The sequence below is a fragment of the Vigna angularis genome, chromosome 2, assembly GCF_016808095.1.
Source record: "Vigna angularis cultivar LongXiaoDou No.4 chromosome 2, ASM1680809v1, whole genome shotgun sequence".
Classification (NCBI taxonomy): domain Eukaryota; kingdom Viridiplantae; phylum Streptophyta; class Magnoliopsida; order Fabales; family Fabaceae; genus Vigna; species Vigna angularis.
Window position 1 is genome coordinate 20,617,492 of NC_068971.1, and position 20,588 is coordinate 20,638,079.

General features: G+C 31.6%; 2 protein-coding genes across 2 annotated transcripts; one reads left to right on the plus strand and one right to left on the minus strand.

Moving 5' to 3' along the window:
- Nucleotides 1–3,188: 3,188 nt before the first annotated feature.
- On the plus strand, nucleotides 3,189–4,832 carry LOC108327885 (60S ribosomal protein L32-1). Its single transcript, XM_017561611.2, has 4 exons — nucleotides 3,189–3,335; nucleotides 3,822–3,918; nucleotides 4,220–4,401; nucleotides 4,498–4,832. Exons 2-4 carry the CDS (start codon nucleotides 3,829–3,831, stop codon nucleotides 4,625–4,627), a joined length of 402 nt encoding a protein of 133 aa, XP_017417100.1. The 5' UTR covers nucleotides 3,189–3,335; nucleotides 3,822–3,828; the 3' UTR covers nucleotides 4,628–4,832.
- A 10,541-nt stretch (nucleotides 4,833–15,373) lies between these two features.
- Nucleotides 15,374–17,124, minus strand: LOC108328517 (serine/threonine-protein kinase OXI1). Its single transcript, XM_017562394.2, has 2 exons — nucleotides 16,654–17,124; nucleotides 15,374–16,395 (listed from the first exon to the last, which is right to left on the minus strand). Exons 1-2 carry the CDS (start codon nucleotides 17,058–17,060, stop codon nucleotides 15,453–15,455), a joined length of 1,350 nt encoding a protein of 449 aa, XP_017417883.1. The 5' UTR covers nucleotides 17,061–17,124; the 3' UTR covers nucleotides 15,374–15,452.
- Between the last annotated feature and the right edge of the window lie 3,464 nt (nucleotides 17,125–20,588).

Below are 20,588 nucleotides of genomic sequence, written 5' to 3' on the forward strand. Positions count from 1 at the left end.
AAAGTTAGTTTTAAACGCTGGCCAACAATTTTTATTTGTTCATTAACGTTCATAAATGCACACTTTTTTCTCTCATTAAAGATCATAAGTGCCAACAGTTAGTTTTTATTATTCATTATTGTGGAAACAATTTTTGACCAAGTTTTTGCTCTATAAATAGAGCATTTCCTGCATTCCAAAGAACACACCAAATTAAGCTTTCTCTTCTCCTCTCAAAAGGAAACTTTATTTCTAAAACTATCTTCTTAGTTTTTCTTCCTTTCTTTTATTATCCTCTTTATATATTGGGTTTATTCTTTTACTCTCTTTAGAGTTCCTTGCAAGTTCTGAGATCCTTAGAAATTTTTGAGAAGTTCATGTTGTATCCTAGGAGACTTGCGCAATACACCGCTGATAAGTCCTATTTGTCTATGACTAGACTTAATCTTGCTTATTCATTCTACATTTTATCTCAGTTTATTCAGAAACCTAATAAAGAGCATTCATAAGCAACCTTAAGGGTTCTTAGAATTTTGAAGAAAAATTCAGGACAATGTATTTTATTGTGGTTTAACAGTAAACTAGAACTACAAGGGTGATGTGACTTAGACTGAGCGAGTTGTCCACTTATAAGAGGTTCTTTAACCGGTTGGGTGGTGCTTCTTGGTTCTTCTCTAGTAGCTTGGAAAACTAAGAAACAATTAACTATTTATCGCTCTTTTGTAGAGGTTGAATATTGCTCTATGGCGACGATTACATGCGACTTAAAAGGACTCAAACAGTTACTTGTTGTTGGAAATTAATTATTTTGAAGGAATACAATTGTAGTGTGATATTCAATTAGCATTACATATTGCTCAAAATCCAATTTTTATTAAAGAACAAAATATATTGAAGTTGATTGTCATTTTGTTCATAACAAAGTAACAATTGGCACTGTTGGTCCCTCGTATATTCCTACCAAGTTACAATTAGCAAATATTTTTCCAAAGGTCATAAGAAAAACCTAATTTGAGTCTTTTTTGTACAAGTTAGGCATTCAAGATCTTCATGCTTCATCTCAAGGAGATATTAGATATTATCATTATGGTTATTTATTTAATTATTAATTATGAGATATATTCTTAGCCTATTTATGAATGTAATTATGGATGTTATTTTATATACATAATTATGGACATTAATTGGTGATAGTATTTGATGGACATAATTATGGACATTATTGGACAAACAATTTTAGGGACGATATTTTGACCTTTATTCACTGGAGTGTATATGTTAGTGGCCTATAAATAATAAAGGGAATGAGTTTTGTTGCTCTAAATGTTATCATATATCTTCTTACTCCAATTCCAATAATATAATTTATATGTTAAATTGCATATTGTCATAAAATTCCTTTCCCTTCAAAACACAGTTGTTCCTAATTAACCGCAAACCATAATACAACACAATTCTTTTTTGGTTTAATACCAATCTTAGTCCTAATTTTTATCAGCTTTGTTCGAAATCGTTCTAATTTTTTTAAAATGTTCAATGTAGTCCTAAAGATCGTGATTTGTGTTCAATTTAGTTCTTTTTGGCAAACACCGTTTAAATCGTTAACAACCAAATGTTCAGCTATGCAATCAGTGAATGACATGCCATTTAATTGCTAATGTGAACACTTTAACCGGGCCACCATAGACATCTTCTCCGTCCAGCAACCACCTAGAAACACCACCCATGGCCACCTACCAGCACTTCAATTGGCGCCACCCATGCATCCAACAACAACCATCACAAAACTCATTATCGCAAATCAAATGAACCCAAAACGAAAAAACAAATTCATGGAAAAAGATAAGAAAGGACCACCCCTAATCGTGATCACCAGAACCAACATCCTTCCAAAGAACAAATCAGATACATACTCCAAAAGAAAATTCCAAGTTCAGAAACCCTAACATTCCCGATCTGAACCATCATCCCCTACTGCGCAAAACCCAAACCTTTAGGGAAGAACAAAATCCCTAACCACTCGTAAAATAGAGAAGAACCAAGAATTCCCCAAATCGATTTTCAAACGAAAACCATATATTCTAATTTATAAAAACCAGATAACACAACAAAAACTCCTAAATCGAAACCCTCAATCGCTAGTTTTGTTGCCGCGAAACCACCAAAGAACAATGACCCTATTTCTTACAAACTAATTCAATGATAATATTATATAGAAAGTGAGTCCGTTACCAAAATATGTATAAAATCAAAAAGTTGGTCAGTATATTGCTCTTTAGACAGTAAATATTTATCATCAAATATTCTCTTCTTCTTATACGAAATTAATCTTTATTTCTAAATATAAAATTTCAATATCTTTTAAAATAAATTATTAATAATTCTAATTTATTTATTTTTATCAAAGTTTTTGTTATCTTACAAAAGGAACTTTTTATTTATGTTAATTTTGTTACGAAAGAGTGCCTATGTGCAAAACTATTTTTTTCAGTGTTGAAAAATTGATAATCTTAATTTAGGTTTTCACCTTTAAGTGTTTTCTCAAATGATGGAAATACATTTTTATAGTTTGAATTTCATATGCGGCTGTGATATATATTTTTTCTTTTATCTTATGTATTTGATTTTTAATATTATCATTTATATTTTGCTAAGTTAAGGCCTTCAATAATTTTTTTTTTGTTGAGTGGTTTAATTAAATTCCTTCTAAGAGGTGATAAATTATGGAAATTTTAAGGACTTGTGTAATCAAAATTGTTGGTTTTATTAATTTTTAGTAACTTACACAAATTTTGAATATAATGTTAAAGTAAGAAGCTTCATGCAAGAGCTTTGACGTAGTACAGTGTAAATTTTTTTTAATGTTAATGGACAAATTTTAAATCAAAATATGCATTAGTGAATTATTATTTTCAGTAATGCCAAATTTTCTTTAAAAATAAATTATACAAAAATAGAATGTATAGCTATTTTTTCATAGGAAAGTCAAAATTGAACAAAAATTCATTTTCATTTTATTTATTGGTTTTCATAGGAAAGTCAAAATTGAACAAAAATTCATTTTCATTTTATTTATTGGTCAACAGAAACCCATTTTAAATAAAACGACAAAGCAAAAATGTGAAAAAGGTGTGCAAATAATAAAGGCCCGTTGACACATGAAGCCCGGCCCAATCTAATCGTATAGGTTCATTTAGTTTCGAATCATAAGGTGTACTGTATTTAAGGTGGGTCCAATACCACCATATCATTAGCCGTTCATATATATAGTACTCTAAAACCCTAATTGCCAGTGCCTCGGCTGTGTTCATCAGCATCTCTCAGCCTTGTTTTTAGAGGAACACCAGTGCAAGCAGGTACTCTTGCTTCTTTACAATAGTTACCGTGTTGATATTATATTTTTAGTTTTGATTATGTTTTCTACAAAGTGTGTTTGAATTTGACCTAAATCTATGTACCCAAAATTTCATTTTTGCTTAATTAACATTCTCTCTTAGGGAAATACTGACATGGGTTGAAGCGAAAGCAACTATTGACGTAATATTCAACTTGGGTTTTTGCAATGCTTTTTTATTTCTCGATTTGTATGAAAACTGAGTGGTTTAGCCAAATTTGGAATCAGATTTGAGATATTCATTAAGTTTAATTGCTGATTTCGGACTTTTCCAGCTTTTCCGATATATTTGTTCCTTGTATTGCCCAAAGTTATAATTTTTGTTTGTATTGCTATCATTTTTTCTTCAAATTTTAATGTCCCTGATAACTTTTCTGTAAAGTTTGAATGTCTCTTTGTTCTGCAAAGTTAGTTTAGTTGTTAAATGACATTGACTTGTGTTTATTAGAGACAAGATGGCTGTTCCCTTGCTAAGCAAGAGAGTGGTGAAGAAGCGTGTCAAGAGGTTTAAGAGGCCCCAAAGTGACCGCAAAATTTCCGTGAAGGTATGTGTGCTGGATTAGTTTGCTTGGAAATTAGTTTCCTGGAGATTTTCAATGTTATGTGCTCTTTTGATAATTGAAAAGGGTATGCCTACGTTTAGATATTAGAGAATTGAACCTTGAATGACTTTCAGAGTAAGCTTAGATGTTTCCAGCTTGGTATCCCTAATGTTTTCCACTACCAATATAATTGCCACATCCCATAATATATGATTGTTTTCATCTTTTTGATACGTTTTGTTGTATATGTTGGTCAATAATCTTGAACATCATTGGTTCCAATGTATGCTCTTTTTGTATGCAGCCGAGCTGGCGCAGGCCAAAGGGTATTGATTCACGTGTGAGGAGAAAGTTCAAAGGATGTGTTTTGATGCCAAACATTGGTTATGGTTCAGACAAGAAGACCCGTCACTTTCTGCCTAATGGATTCAAGAAGTTTGTTGTCCACAATGTCAAGGATCTTGAACTTCTGATGATGCACAACAGGTAGTAACTGGTTGTTGTTTGCATGTAAAAATTTCCTTACCCTTTTGTTGGTACATTATGTTCCTGACTTGGTTACTATGGTTGATGAAACATCAGGACATACTGTGCTGAGATTGCACACAATGTGTCAACCAGGAAGAGAAAGGAGATTGTAGAACGTGCTGCACAGTTGGATGTTGTTGTTACCAACAAACTTGCCAGGTTGCGCAGCCAAGAAGATGAGTGATTGCTGTTGCTAAATCAAATAATTTTGCTTTTATCCTTTAATGTATGGACTTGGCTGAATATCTTTTCAAAATTATTCGTGTTATGTTGTTATCTTTGTTTTGGATCAAGAGCTTCTTAGTGTTTGACTAGTTGAGCTATAACTTCTTTGACTTCTTCATATAAGTAGTCATTTTATGCTATATTCCCTTGTTTCTTTTATAAAACGCATTTTTTTGCATTTTATGCATATGAAGCTGCATGATTTGGATGCATGGGTCTCTGCACTTATTTTGAATGATATTGTGTTTCAAATGAGTTGTAGCTTGATGATTTGGTGTCGGTTACAACCCGGGAATGTACCATTTAAAATTAAAATAGCTTCTCTTCAAATGATTTTCTGAATCAATACTTGTTATACTATATTAGAATTACAATATAATTTATTAAAAAGATTTAAATTAACGTTCTAAAAAATCTCTTTTAGTTTAAATATATATAATTAAGTTAAATTTTTTATAGAATTGAAAATAGAATAAGATACAATGCCAAGTCTGAGTAGGAAATTTCCCAGTATCTTTGAAGAAGCTCTTACAGTCTTGCAAATACTCTTTAGTTGTTTTCTTAGAAAATTGAGGAAAATAAAGATTGATCTTTTTACCTTTTATAAATGATTAATGTATTTTAATCTTTTGATTTGTTGGTTTTTGTAACTAACCAAAAATTAATATTCATAATTCATTTTCTATTTTAATTTTTAATTTAAAACTTTCAATTTCATTTTTGATATGCTAGTTTAACGAACTAGATATACCAGATTAAAACAGACTGGCGCCACATCTATCTGAAATCGGATTTTTTCATCCAAAATAATTTCTGATCTTTAAAAATGATAGCAAAAATGATATTTTGGTATATATTGGTGTCCCTCATATATTAGTAATTTGATGAAATCAGAAAAAAGTTTATTTAAAAATTCGTCGTAGATATATGGTCTTATATGGAAAACCAATATCTGGAATATACTTTTTTTATTTAAATTTTACAAAGTACAAAATTTAAACAAACATTTATTATATTTTCCTACGTAATTTCCGGACCATAATTTTTCCATGATTTAGGTTCAGGAAAATATAAACCATAAATTTTCACCAGATTGCTTTTATTATTCTATTAAAATATAACAAAAAGAATTCTTAATTTAACGTAAATTAAGAATAGCCGTAATAAACATTAAAGAGTAAATCAGTTATTTGGATGAAGTTATTGTTGTTGGTCTTTTGTATTTATTTTTATTGAATATCCAATAAATAATTTAATTCGTTGCTTACAGTAGTTTGTTTTAGTAAAAAAATATTTACTTTTTCATGAAGAATAAACGTGGTCTCAAACCTCTACTTTCCTCTAGTATTACACATGTATAGTAAAACGTTCGGTAATACTTTTTTTTCTCATTGAAAAACATTGCAATAAAATAAAAAAGGTTAGGTTTTTGCTTCCTATACCCTGTCATTTTCTTCCAACACCCTATCATTTTATTTAATACCTGTTTTGTCCTTCTGAGTTTTATTTGAAAGTTGTCTACGAAGCAACGTAGATATAACGATGCTTCGTTTTCATGGTGACGTTTGATGTGCAGTAAGATTGGTGTTAGTGATTTGAAGAGTTAAATTATATTAATTTAATATTTAGTTTATGTAATTTAAAGAATAATTTTAATAGAAATTCTAATGTAATAATTATTAAAATATGAATATACTAAAGTCATGAAATTATTTTAGAGTTACAAAAATTAATCTATTTCTTCTTATTTTATGAAAGATACTTTTCACATTTTATTAATTTTTTTAAAATATTTTAAGTTAATGATAATTACTTTTTAAAAAAGTGGAAAAGGGTTACGTTCTTATAGGATAATTCTATATTATCAAGAACGTGACTTTGATAGTGTAAGATTTTTTATCCGGATAATTCTATATTATCAAGAAGGTATTATTAAAGAGAAGTAAGGAAAGGAAAACTTTTGATTAAGTTAATTTGAAATTTACCCAAAAAAACATAATTTAATCAAATAACATTTGATAACAATTTAATCATCATGGACATATATTTCATTATAAGTCGCATAAATTATAAAATTCTTAAAATTCATAATTTCAAAATAAAATTTTTTATAATTGGGATAAAACATCATTTATGGATAATCATAAAATATAGAAAACCTGATTATGAAACTACATGTAAACAATTTTATATTTCAATCAAAATTGTTTACATGCGGTATTAGAACTAAGTTTTTTTAGATTTTATGATTTTCCATGAATTTTTTTACTAATTATAGAAATCACTAATTTTGAAATTATAGACTTTTGAGATTTTATAATTTTCATTGTCTATAATCAAATCGAATCTGATGCTTAAATTGTTCTCGAATTTTATTTGATTGAATTAATTGTATTGGTAAATGTCAATTTCAATTAAATTGAAAAGGAAAACAAGTTTACTATTGCTGCATGAAGGACAAGAGGTTGCATTGGGTGATATTATTAGGGTACTATTTATTCTACCACTAGAGCACTCGTCCATTTAATGAAATCCGTTGACTTGAATTGGAACATTTTTTGTTCTGTAACATGAATTAATACTGCATTGAGTGTTTAAAATTGCAAGCCAGTGTTTTAGATTGAAAAGTAAGTTTTCCATGTGACGTAACGGAAATATGTTACAGGAATTTAATTGCATATAGTTTTGTTTTCAAAAGTCAAATGATTAAAATCTTAGATGAATGTTTTGTTATTAAAGTTTATTATTATAAAACATTTATGGATATATATATATATATATATATATATATATATATATATATATATATATATATATATATATATATATAATATATCTATAGTGAGTGGTCATTATTTAATAAGAAATTTATGTGTCATCTAAAATTGGATCATTGTTTATAATTAATAACATTAAAATAAATAATTTGATATACTTAGTAAATATGTTTGTATATCCAAATATAACATAAATATAGACTTAATATGATGGTAGACAATATGAAATCGATTAGTTTAAGTGTTAATGAAAGATGAACTTAAATGAATAATTTATATGATTATCTATCCGTTTAAGTATCATCCAAAGATGAACTTAAATGTATGATTAGTGTAGTTATTTTGTTTGAATCCATTAATTTTATTAAAGCATTAATGTATGAGATTGTATATTGTTTCTACCTTCCATGAATTTATTTGGTTTGAGCAACAATGTAGTCAAATTTAATGGGCTACACTATGTTGATTGGTAAGAACAAATTCAGTTCCAACTGGGTGTGTTTGACTTGGATATGGCTATTACTATAGATGAAATGTCCCATAGCCATTACGGAGACCAATACAAGTGATGAAAAGTCTCTTTATGAGGCTTGACATAAGTCTAATAGGTTGTCCCTAAACTTGATGCACATGTCCATGGTAGAGAATGTAAAGTCTTCTATGCCTAAAACGGAAAATGCAAAAGAATTCATGAAAATGATTAAGGAGTACTCACAATAAGACATAATTGACAGGTATATTGTGGGAACTCATATGAGTGAGCTGACAACTAAAACGTTTAACTGGTCTTAACCCATTCATGACCATGTAACTAGAATGGCTAATAGCAACAAGGTTTGAAGTGAATGGGAATGAAAGTGAATGAGAATGAAAGTGAATGAGTCTTTTCTAGTACAATTTATCATGAACTCTCTTCCTCATGAATTTAGCCAGTTTTAGGCGAATTATAACACTCTTAAGGATAAATGGAACTTTTAAGAAATCAAGACCATGTTGGTACAAGAGGAAAAGAGGTTGAAGAAAATGAAAGACCATTCTTCCATCTCACAACTCATGATGGTGCTACCTTTAGTAAAACCAAATCAGGAAAGAAGAATAAGAAGGACAAAACTTCAATGAAAGTGAATAAGGGTAGTATCCAGAAGGACCATAAATGTTTCTTTTGCAAGATAGTTGGTCACTTCCAGAAAGATTGGGTGAAAAGAAAATCTTGGTTCAAAAAGAAAGGTACATATTATATTTCTATAACTTTTGAATCAAATCTTATTGAAGTACCTAATAATACATGATAGTTGGATTCTGGAGCTACCACTTATGTTTCTAATATTATGCAGGAATTCCTTTCAATTCACCCATAAAAGGAATTGAAAAGTATTATATATGGGGAACATAATGAAGGCACGAATAAAAGGAATTGGGGTTTACAGATTGATTATAGACATTGGTTACTATCTGAATCTTGAAAAGTGTCTTTATGTTTCTAGTTGTGCTAGGAATTTAGTTTTTGTTGCAAAGTTGGATTGTTTAGGTTTTAATTTTAGGATTGAAAACAATATTTTTCATTTGTATAAACTTGCGTACTATTATGGTTTTGGTACTTTGTTGAATGCTTTATATCATTTATATCTTGATGGTAATTTTTCTGAATCCGTGTTTAATGTTGAACATGTTATTTGTAGAAAATGTAGTGCATGAAATGAATGTTCTACTTTCTTATGGCATAAAATATTGGGTCACATATCAAAGAAAGGATGTTGATGTTAATGAAAAATGAAATTTTACCTTAATTGAATTTTGATGACTGAGATGTATGTATTGATTGTATTAAGGGTAGACAAACAAAACACATATCAAGGAATCTTGCCACAAGAAGCAATCAACTTCTTGAGTTAATACACAACAATATTTGTGGTCCTTTTGAAATTAAATTTGAGGCTGGTGAACAATATTTTATCTCCTTTATTGATGACTTTCACGTTATTGTTATATATATTTATTGCATGAAAAATCTCAATCAATAGACATCCTTGAGGTGTTCATAAATGAGGTGGAAAGGAAATTGGACAAAAAAAAGTAAAAGTGGTGAGATATTATGGTAGAACTTATGAGAGTGGACAATGTCTAGGCCCATTCGCAAAGTATCTTGCAAGTCTAGGTATATGAGCATAATATACCATCCCCGGTACACCACAACAAAATAGTTTAGTAGAAAGGCAGAATGTACTCTTATGGATTGATTTAGGGTATGTTAAGTCATAACAATATTATTTTATCTTTGTGGGTGTATGCATCAAAACTATTGTATATTTGCTTAACAGGGTTCCTAGTAAGTAGTTCCTAAAACTCCTTATGAATTATGGAATGAAAGGAAACCCAATTTAATACATCTTCATGTTTGGGGTTGTCTAGCAGAGGTAAGGTTATACAATCCACTTGAAAAGAAGTTTGATGCAAGAACTATTAGTGGTTACTTTATCGGTTATCCTGAAAAATCAAAGGGATGTAGGTTTCATTGCCCTAATCATAGTACAAGAATAATTGAGTCCGGTAATGCTTGATTCATTGAAAAATTTAGTGGAACTCAAGAATCACAAATAGTGGACATTCAATAGAATACTAGTAGGGTTTCTAGACCTAATGTCTCTTCTCAAGTTGTATCCCTCTTGTTGTATCACATTCACACAACAAGCAAAAACAACAAGTTAATGTTCAGTTCCTACAAAATGAACATATAAATGTTGAGCCAACTGGAAATAAGCAAGTCACAAATGAGCCATTGATAGACGAACCACAAGAAATAACATCAAGAAGGTTTGTAAGGCAGAAAAAACCTACTATTTTGAATGACTATGTCGTTTACTCTGTTGAACATGAATGTGACTTAAGCATTAATGATGGTCTAGTATCTTTCAAACAAGCCATGGAAAGTAACAATTTATAGAATTTGTTGAATGTTATGAGACAAGAATTGAAATCAATAGATGACAATAAAGTATGGGATCTAGTTAAGTTGTCTAAGGGTTCAAAAAGAGTTGGTTGTAAATAGGTTTTTAAGACCAAATGTGACTCAAAAGGTAATAGTGAAATGTATAAAGCTAGATTAGTCGCCAAATGTTTCACTCAAAAGGATGGCATCAACTACAAAGAAACCTTCTCTTTTGTTTCTAAGAAGGACTCTTTGAGAATTGATTTGACTTTGGTGACTCATTATGATTTAAAGCTTCACCAAATGGATGTAAAGACTGCTTTTCTGAGTGGTGACTTAGAAGAGAAAGTTTATCGGGATCAACCAGAAGGTTTCCCAATAACAGGAAAATAAAATTTAGTATGTAAATTGAAGGAATCAATACATGAGCTGAAACAAGCTTCCCGATAATGGTATCTAAAATTTAATGATACCATAACTTCATATGGTTTTGTAGAGAACATTGTTGACCAATGTATATACATAAAGATTAATGAGAGCAATTTTGTTATTTTGGTTCTATATGTTGACGACATTCTTCTTGTTGCTAATAATATTGGTATGTTACATGTTGTAAAGAAGTTTATCTCCAACAACTTTGAAATGAAAGATATGAATGAGACATCTTATGTGATAGGAATAGAAATATTCATTAATAGATCACAATGATTGTTAAGTTTGTCTCAAAAAGGCTATATTAACAAAGTGTTATAGAGATTCATAATGGAAAAATGTTATCCTAGAGTAATTCCAATTCAGAAAGGGGACAAGTTTAGTCAAATGCAATGTTCGAAGAATGATTTGGAACGAAAGACCATGAAGTCCATTCCTTATGCGTTAGTTGGGAGTTTGATGTATGCTCAAACTTGTTCTCGAACATATATCAGTTTTGTTGTTGGAATGTTAGGTCAATATCAAAGTAATCCTAAAATGGATCACTGGAAAACTACAAAGAAAGTTCTTAGGCACTTATAAGGTACCAAAGACTACATGCTCACCTGTAGAAGGTCATATCATCTTAAAGTGATTGACTACTTGGATTCAGACTATGCTGAATGTATGGATTCAAGAAAATCCACATTTGGGTATATTTATATATTGGTTGGAGGATCAATTTCTTGGGAAAGTGCAAAACAATTAGTCATTGCTACATCCACTATGAAGGTTGAATTAGTGGCATTCTTTGAGGCCACTATTCATGGATTGTGGTTGCAAAATTTTGTATCGAAGCTTGATATTATTGATAGTATTGCTAGGTCGATAATGATTTATTGTGATAATTTTGCAACTGTCTTTTTCTCTAAAAATGACAAGTACTTAAGGATACAAAACACATGGATTTGAAGTACTTGTCGGTCAAAGAAGAAGTGCAGAAACATAGTGTTGATTACGCATATTGGTACTGATTTGATTATGACAAATCCGTTAACTAAATGACTACTGCCGAAAAATTTTGTTGGCCATGTTAAAAGTATGAGCATTATGGATAAGTCAATATTAATATGATGATGTTATTGACCTATATGCATATGTATAGTTATATGCTTGTACTGATATGATACTTGTGAATTCAATTAAAGTTGTTTCTCTTTATTTATGTTATCCACATTAAGTTATATACATGTATTATTGAGTGTCGCAGTGTTATGTTTATTTTAGAGACATCAAAGTTATAAAATTGATTAAAGTTATATTGAATTGGTTTGATTATGTGATACATGAAAGGAATCTTGTTGTTTATGACTTTTGCCACCATGATCCCATCATTTCAATTATATAGGGATGATGACTTAGTAATTCTAATGAATGGTACACACTTAAAGTTTAATATTAGACCTTCAAGTCATCACATGAACCAATTGGAAGAATGTTAAATTATATTAATTTAATATTTGGTTCATGTAATATAGAGATTATAATGGGATCATTATTAGAATATAAATGTATTAAAGTTACGAGATTATTTTAGAGTTATTAAAATTAATCCATCTCATTTTATTAATATTTTTTAAAATACTAGAAGTTAATGATAGTTACTGTTACTTTAAAAAAATTTAAAAGTTGTTATGTGTTTCTAAGAATGAAAAGAAAGTGACTTTGATATAATAAGATTTATTTTAAAAATAAGTAAGAGATGGAAGAATATTGTTTAAGAGAACTTTGCAATCAAGTAAGTTTTTTTTCTTCAAAATTATGTATATAAAAATTTGAGAATCATAAAATTCAAAATTCAGTATAATTTCAAAAATTAAAATATAAAATTGCTTACCTAAAAAGTGTGGTAATTGGTGGAAGATAATATTAAGATATGATGATGAGTGTGTTTCGTGATGTATTGGTAAAAAAAGTGAATTTGTGTGTACTAAAAATCAAAATCTAGAAAAATAGTGTGAAAAAAGTTAATCTATGATCATTGTTTAGTGGGAATAATATTCCAAAAAATAGTTTACAGACGAGGAAATTATTCACCCAGAATGATGCATCCGGAAGTGATACAAAATATCCGAAAAGTAAAATCTGTAAAAGAATTATAATTACCATCGAAAACATAATTCCGGATGAGTTTAAGGTGGTATCCGAAAAGATAAATTCGCAAGTTCACATAAGCTTTCCGGAAATGCGATTTCGAAACTGGAAAATTGCCATCCGGATTTCGTTATCCGTAAAAGAAAATTATCACCTGTTAAAGCTGTGGAGACGAAGATGAAGATGTGAAAAAAATTAAATTAGGATTAGGCATAAAAGTAAAAAGATTAGTTATAATATTTCACACGTTTGGTAGGATACACAGAAAGAAAACGATAAGGTGCAAGAAGCAAAAGCCAATGTTATTTCCCAAAATTTTAAACAAACTTGTACAACTATGATATGGTGATAAGATGTGTTGTAGAAAAACCTAAATACCCATTCTACAAGTATTGTAACAAAATTTATTTGTGAAAACATTGACTTTCAAGCATATTTTCTATTTCTTTAACAAACATTTGGCTTAATAGATTTTTTTTTAATATTCTTTGAAACTATTCTATATGGTCACTTAGTTTTTTTTCTTCAATTTAATCTTTATTTTAGTTGAAATAAAGTCAACATGATTATTTCTATTAGAGTAACATTGATGTCACTAAATCAGTGATGATTTGACATATTTACATTTGAAACAATTGACATATAAATATATATAATATTTGTTTATTTTATGAAGCTAGGTTACATTATTTCTTTCATCTCTTTTTTCTTGATATGGATGTGTTCCATTTATGGAAGTCTGGTCCAAATGGGACAAATAATCAAGCTCCATCTTCATCTTCTTCAATACTAATCTTGGTGGAAGCTCCACATTGAAAATAGGCCTAACCATAATCCCTAAATGTTTACTCTCCTCCCCAACCATTTTCTCAACAACAAATTTTGCAAACTCTAGATTCAAATCAACGATTTCATAAGCCAAGTTGAATAAATATAGTCCATATTGGATAAGCACAAAAATGAAAAAACAACTAAATATTTATATTGTTGCGTTGTCACATTATCTCTTTTTAAATAATGTAAACATTAATTTAACAAAAGACATCATATCGACTTCTTTTAGATAAAATGAGATTGAATTGAGAACAATTTTTTTTATATATCACGTTGAATAACTTTCATAAATATTGGAACAAAAAATCTCATTTAAGTTTAAATATTATGTTCACTATTTCTAATAGGGGTGTCAAAGTTAACCAACCTAATTCATATGGGTTCACTCACTACAAATTGAGTTAAAAATGAGATAACCTAATCCATAACATCTTTTAGTAGGTTAGAAATTTAGAACTCAATTCAACCCACTAAAGATTGATTCTTTAGGAGGGTTAACTTAAGTATATCTCTCCACTTATTTTATATATTTATTGCAATACAATTAAAATTAATTAACTCAACTCATTTATTAATAGTAATAAAATCAAATATTTCAGCTATTTACAAAAATTAAACCATTAGCAAATTATTGAATAATATTGTAATATTTAAAAAAATTAAATTGTCAACTTTAATAATTGAATATAATAAACAATTATAATAAAAGAGTGATAAAAAATAAAATAAAAAAAAAAGTTTTTTTAGTAAGTTACAAGTCCATCAATATCTAATATGACTAAAACCCGTTTAACTAAGAACATAAACAATACATTTAAAAGGTTTATAAGTATGAAAATGAAGTTTGGTATTATGGTTTACAAATTAGCTTAATTTTTTGTTGAGGTCAAGTTTATGTTATAAGAATACATTTTCTTTACTTATTTTAAGAAATTTTGTAATTAATTATGTGATTTATTTTAGAATTAGATATATTTTTAGTATTTTAACTTTTAAAAGAAAAAAAATTAAAATTAATCTGTTTTCAAAAGTTTAAATCATGACATTAAAATTTTGCTTAGCTATTTATCAATGTTCCACCATAAAATGTGATAATTTGAACAAGTCATAACACACATGTCATATCATAAAAAAAAGTCATTATTACCTTCCACAACTTCTATTCATCCTAATTTTTATTGAAAATTTGATTATTCAATAAACACAAAATACGAGGTTGCACATTAATAATATTCATGCTACATAGAACACGAGTTCAGTTGGTGAAATCATTCTAACTGAACACGACTCATTCAGAAATGATTAATTTTTTATAATCTATCTATTCTTATACAATTCATGTAAAATTATAGCATTTTCCTATAAAAAAAAAGTGATAATCCACTCATTATTAGCATGGTTGGATGAATGGCATTATCATTAATGCATTACATTGTATTAAGAGAATATTTTCTCATTGCAGACTAATAATATTTGTGAAGAAAAAAACTTGGGGACTATATTTTCTGATTGATAGGTTAATTAAGAGAATATTTTTGCAACAATACATTAATGTCATAATCTTGTTTTCAATAGAAGAGAGAAATAAAAGAAAAGAAGAAAGTTGACATAAGTTTTACATAGACATAGTGCACATAAGATAACTTGGTGATGAACAAAATTACCAGAAGAAAAACACTAAATCAAAAAATTAAAAAATTCTCATCCTTAGCAGAATTTTGATTTAACTTGTCAACCCACACATTTTTATTATTTTCCTCCTTTTTATCGTTTTCCTCATTTTTATAATTTTCCTCCTTCGGGGTTTCCTTTTCATTCCTTTTTGCCTCCCCTTTATTTGTTTTATCTTCCTCCTCTTTACTCTTGGGAAAAAATATTCTATGAACAAACGACTCTACATCCTTTTGAGAAAACCCTGTTGAATCCTTTATCTCATTTTGAGGAATATACGGTGGACGTGAGATTTCCAAGATCGTGTCCCACTTCACGCCTTTGAAGAAATCGTGGCTCTTGATATCTTTCACCTGGATCCTACGCTCCGGATCCTTCTCAAGCAACTTTTTAATCAAGTCCCTCAAAGGCGTTGTTGCACCTGATAATTCGGGTTCCTTCGTTATGATACGATGAAACGTTTCTTTCCTATTCGCGCCCTTAAACGGCGTTGTTCCGTACATCAATTCGTGCAGAACAATGCCCAATGACCACCAATCAACGGCGAAGTCGTGTCCTTCTCCAGAGATGACCTCCGGTGCCACGTACTCTTCCGTTCCGACAAAGGAGTTCGACTTTTCCACTGAGTCTGACATGCTGCGACTCGTTGGGATGGCGTTGAGTTGATTCGGAATATCTGAGTCGTACAAGGATATCCCTGAATGGCAGTAACAGCTGAATCGTGATAGTCGTCGCTTCCTCCGATCTTTCTCCGGTGACGAGTCAGAGCCCGGTGATGAGTTGCAACTCGACGACGGAGTTGAGCGAAGGTATAACTTCTTGGAAAGGTCAAAATCCACTAACATTATGTGGCCTGATTCTTGGATCATGATATTCTCTGGCTTTAAATCTCTATAAACTACTCCAAAGTTGTGCAAATACTCCAACGCTAGAACCAATTCTACTGCATAAAACCTTTGCACGAGTACGTGCATCATCATGATAATTAAGATAATATAATATTGGTAGAAAGAAAAACACACTAAAAATAATCAACATACAAATTTCATTGTAAAGAGATAATAAAATATACTAAATGTGGATTATTTAAAAATGTCCCTTTCTACATCTAAAAATTATTAAAATAATTGGATTTTCTTGCAGAGGATGAACGTTGGAAGAGGATTGAAGATGAAATTTAGAAATGGAAAAAAAGATGTGGATTGTTTGTACCTTACGGTGTCTTCAGAGAAGGTCTTCTCCGGTTGCTTCTTCCGAAGCAAATGGAGGTTTCCGCCGTGGCAATAATCGATTGCGAAACCGGTGAGTTGGTCGGTGTCGAGAGCGCCTCGGAACCTGGGCAATAGCGGGTGATCGAAACGACGTAGTATGTGCCTCTCGAACGACACCCTCTTGCACCTTCCCTCGTTCCTGTTCTTCTTCCTCAGCAGCTCCTTCGACACCACCTTCAGCGCCAACCATTCTCCGTTTCCCTTCTCAACCACCCGCGCCAGGAACACCACGCCCTTCGCGCCGCGTCCCACAGCCGACACCACATTCAGGTTCTGGAATTCCAGCGTCTCCCCGCGCCGTACCCGCTCTCCGCTATCGCTGTTGCTGTCGCTGTCACCGGCATACATGGTTTACCGGGCACCGCGAGAGAAGCCCCGCAACGGTAACTCTCGGGTGAATTTGGCTCTCTGATTTGAGCTTTGGGAAGGTTTTTATAGTTTTCCTTTTTTTGCGATGATGTGGATGGCTTTTATTGGTGGGTTTGAATGCTAAACGGAGTTGTTATATAGGTGGACCCTACGTGATTGGTCTCCAAGGGTCAATGAGGATTACGCGTGAATAATCTAAAAGCGACGTTCCAAGTTCAAGACATTAGAGAAGTTGAAGACATCAGAGGAGGTTATTTTTAGAAGATGGGTTACCCAAACAAGGAAAACGCGTAATGGAACACGCTCCACAACCTCACATTGCTTAAAATAAAATTTTCAAATTAAACTATTTTTTATTCGAAAATTATACATTGAATCATTTTTATTTAGATTATAACATGTTAACTGTCACGTCTCATTAATGTCTGTACTGAGTCACCACTGTGCTCCCATAAATGCACCTCGCCACACGTGCACCTCCACTGACACGCCATCACACTCACTCTACATGCGACTGCCAAGTGTCGTGTTGGAACATTCTAAAGCCTTAATGGAATCCAAGTGGCAGCAGGCGAGTGGACGTTCGTCCTAAGTGGGGAGAGAAATTAATTTTCAGAAAAACTCTTCCCACTCTTCTGCACACTTCGTCTTCTTCTCCAAACTCTGAATTTTCAAATCCTCCACCTTCTCTCTAGAACTCTTCTCCTTCTCTCTTTCACAACTCACCATTCTCTGCTCCGTTCACGTTTCAGCACCGTGAGGACGTTCCCTGCACTGAGAGCTCCATATTGAACCGAACAACTTCCAGTTCTGGTAAGTTTCACTGGGGCGATCGTTTCTGGAGTTCCTGTAAACTGTTTTCAGCTGCATGCAACGGTGTAGGCTAAGCCCTTCCTTTCCTTTTGGTTAGTTTAGTTGGAGAGCTTAAGAGAAACGTTGAGAGAGCTTCTTTTAGACGAGTCAAGATCCACTCTTTAGGACGTTCGCTACTGAATCCAGGTAAGGGAAGCTTATTGTGATTTAATTTATACTGTGTGTGTTGTATGCATGTTCGATATGGATTATATGCATGAGATGTATGCTGATGTACTAGTTATGAACGATCGCTGTTGCAATGAATGAATATGGTATGCATTGGTTGATTCATATGTTGATGGTTGCTTGGCATGAATGATTAATGAGAACCTTATAAAGTATGTAATTTGATATTTTGATATGATGTATAAAGTATGAACTGATGTATGATAATATGAATTCTGTAATGTATGAGATTTATGGTGGAGATAAATTATAAGATATGAATCGTATGAAAAAATGTGGTTATTGTAGAAGAAAAATCTAGAAAACATAACAGTCCTTACTTTGATAATGCACGCTCGTCATCGAACGGTCTTCTACCGTTCGGTTTTCCCTGAAAATGATTTAGAGTAGGAATTCTTTCATTTGGAAAGGATTCGACTTAAGAACGAGCGTCCCCTTGTGAGAGTCTAGGTTTGAGCGTTCGGCTCATCCTAGTAGTGACCAACGATTTTAGATAATTAAACTCAGATTGTACCGCTCGGTCTTATATCGAGCGTTCGTTTTAAATTAGTGCTCGGTCATCTATTGAGCGTTCGTCCTAAGAGGCGCTCGGTCTCAGACCGAACGCTCATCCATTTCCGTACATCGCAACGAGCGAAAATAACGTTCGTCCTGAATTCCATAAGCGTTCGTCTATAAATTTAAAATAGCGTTCGTCCAATAGAACTAGTGACGTTCGTCCAAGTTTTCAGTGACGTTCGTCCAAAAAAATTATTAAACGCCTATTTTCGCGCTCGGTCATTGACTGGCGGTTTGTCTCCTGAATTAAATCGTGTTCGGTTTATTTTATCCAAACAAGTTTGTGATGTATCTATCCATTGGATTCTTTCCAGAGTCATTGAACTTAAATTATTCTAAGTATTTTACGATCGTACTAGAGTCAGTTCATTGAACTGATTCAAAGAAGTCTTTCTCGGTCTCGCCCTCGACGTTCGTCCTCGTTATGAAGAGGAGTGAACATTCGTCTTTTTAAGAAAGTGAAACATAGAATGAAAATGTATTCAAGAGGATAAATTAAGATGTGCGAACACTATGAGAACTGAAATTGTGATTTTTGGATTTGAACGAGCGTTCCAGGGTGGAACGACTCTTGAATGGATATTAAGATTTGTAAGTATGAACGTGGTAAGCTTAGATGGTGATCCATCCTGATATTCCGTGAGTGCCCGTTCTCAAGTAGAGAGGATCATGTCATGTGTGGGAATGGCAGGAGGTCTAGTCCATAACTGTAACTTGGACAAAACAGACTAACCTTAGGTGGCTACTGATGAGCATTCCAGTTACACCACCTGAGTGCACGGACGCCTTAGCTACACAGGATTCATACAGTCCGGACGGTCGGTCTAGTATCAGGATTTTGGATGAAATTTATGTATGAATTGAATGTATATGTTGTGAACTTACTTGCTGGAATTGATATGTATAAAATGTATGTTTTGGTTTGAATTAAATTCAATAAGCTTACCCTGTGTATTTCCTTGTGTTGTCGTTCGTCCTTGAACCTTCGTTTTGTCTATGCAATGATCATCCGTGTGGATGTGAGCAGACGGAGAGGCGTTACTGGAAGAAACACTGGAAGAAGAAAATTTGGAGGACACCAACCTCGTAGAAGTAGAAGTGAAGGCCGAACAGTAAGGGCGTTCGGTTTTTAGATAGCGTAGTTAGAATAGCGAGCGGCTGTGAGCGAGCGCTCTTTCTGTTTGTGTAAATATTAGGACGTTCGGTAGTAGTTTTTGTAAACCGTTCGTCCTCTTTTATTTTGTGAACGCTCGTTAAATTATGTACATTAATGGCCGTTCGGCCTCTTTCGTTAGTGTCGTTCCCTTGGTTTAAAACTGTTTTGAATTATTAATATATGTGATTATTCTAAGTATATAGTTGATGACTGTATAATTTTGGGATGTTACATTAACAACTCAAAGTTAACAACTTTTTAACAATAATCATATGTGAAAAATTTATTGGTTCATTTTAATCTTTTTAAAAAAACATATTTCAAATGTACCAATGAAACTTGACCATTGTCACAATATTTTCATTCTTGAAGAAAAGTTTTCCTTTTTGTTTTACTACTTTCTTACTCTCTGACGTGGCATTTTCATTTAAAAATAGTTTAGGTTAAGTACCTTCTCTCCTTCTTAGGCTTTCTTTCTTTCTCCCAACCCTGTTTCTTCTTATACCCTTTTCCAGCCTTATTTCTTCATAGAGTTCTTTTGTTCTTCTTCGGTAGTGTGATAATGCTTATCATTTCTCTTGTTCTTCTCGCTTTATCTTGCTGGTGTGTATTGATTCGTAACAGGTGAGGAGAAATTTTTTAAAATTTGGATTTACGTTAGTTTTGGTTGTGTACATTAAATTACTTTTTGTTTGAAGTAGAATTTTTTTTGTTTGGTGGATTACTTTTTTATTTATCTGTTGTTAAATTAA